General features: G+C 42.7%; 1 protein-coding gene across 1 annotated transcript in view; it reads left to right on the forward strand.

Moving 5' to 3' along the window:
• The first annotated feature begins 98 nt into the window (after window positions 1-98).
• Window positions 99-490, forward strand: part of scf (Calumenin B scf) — a 4800-nt gene continuing 4408 nt past the window's right edge. The window contains exon 1 of the mRNA XM_018023969.2: window positions 99-376. Coding sequence (XP_017879458.1) covers window positions 272-376 — 105 coding nt within the window. The 5' untranslated portion in view covers window positions 99-271. The remainder of the gene's footprint in view (window positions 377-490) is intronic.

Here is a 490-nt window from a genome sequence, read left to right on the forward strand (position 1 = left end):
TTTATAAAAAAAATCTCGGTCGTGATTCGTGATATGGACCAGCAGCATCAGCATCCGAAATGGTTCCCGAAACGATGAACGATTATACGGCTGCCGGAAGGTGGGGGAGGCATCGGGGCAAAGCAAGAGCAACCCGAGACCTTTGCTGATGTGGAAGTCCGAGTAGGTCGAAGCTGAAAAAGAATCTCACGGTCGCCGCTGCTACGACTGTTCTCTTATAATTTTCATTCTCGACGTATTTAATTAATTGTTTATTTACTCGTCTCGTGTTATGCAAGAATTCATGTTGCTTCTTCAGGTTCTTATCGGTTTCTCTGTGTTGGCTACGGCGATCCCGAAGCCGGAGAACGAACACTCGTCCAGGGTGATAAATAAGGTTTGCCAACAATTCATAATTATCTCACCTAAACGTAACATTTATCTAATTCAAAATCTAAGAGTCATTAAAGACTAATTGTAATTATTTCCTGAATACGAACAGCCCTTCGAC

The sequence above is a fragment of the Ceratina calcarata genome, unplaced genomic scaffold (genome assembly GCF_001652005.2).
Source record: "Ceratina calcarata isolate Rehan_Ccalc_2016 unplaced genomic scaffold, ASM165200v1 scaffold316.2, whole genome shotgun sequence".
Lineage (NCBI taxonomy): Eukaryota > Metazoa > Arthropoda > Insecta > Hymenoptera > Apidae > Ceratina > Ceratina calcarata.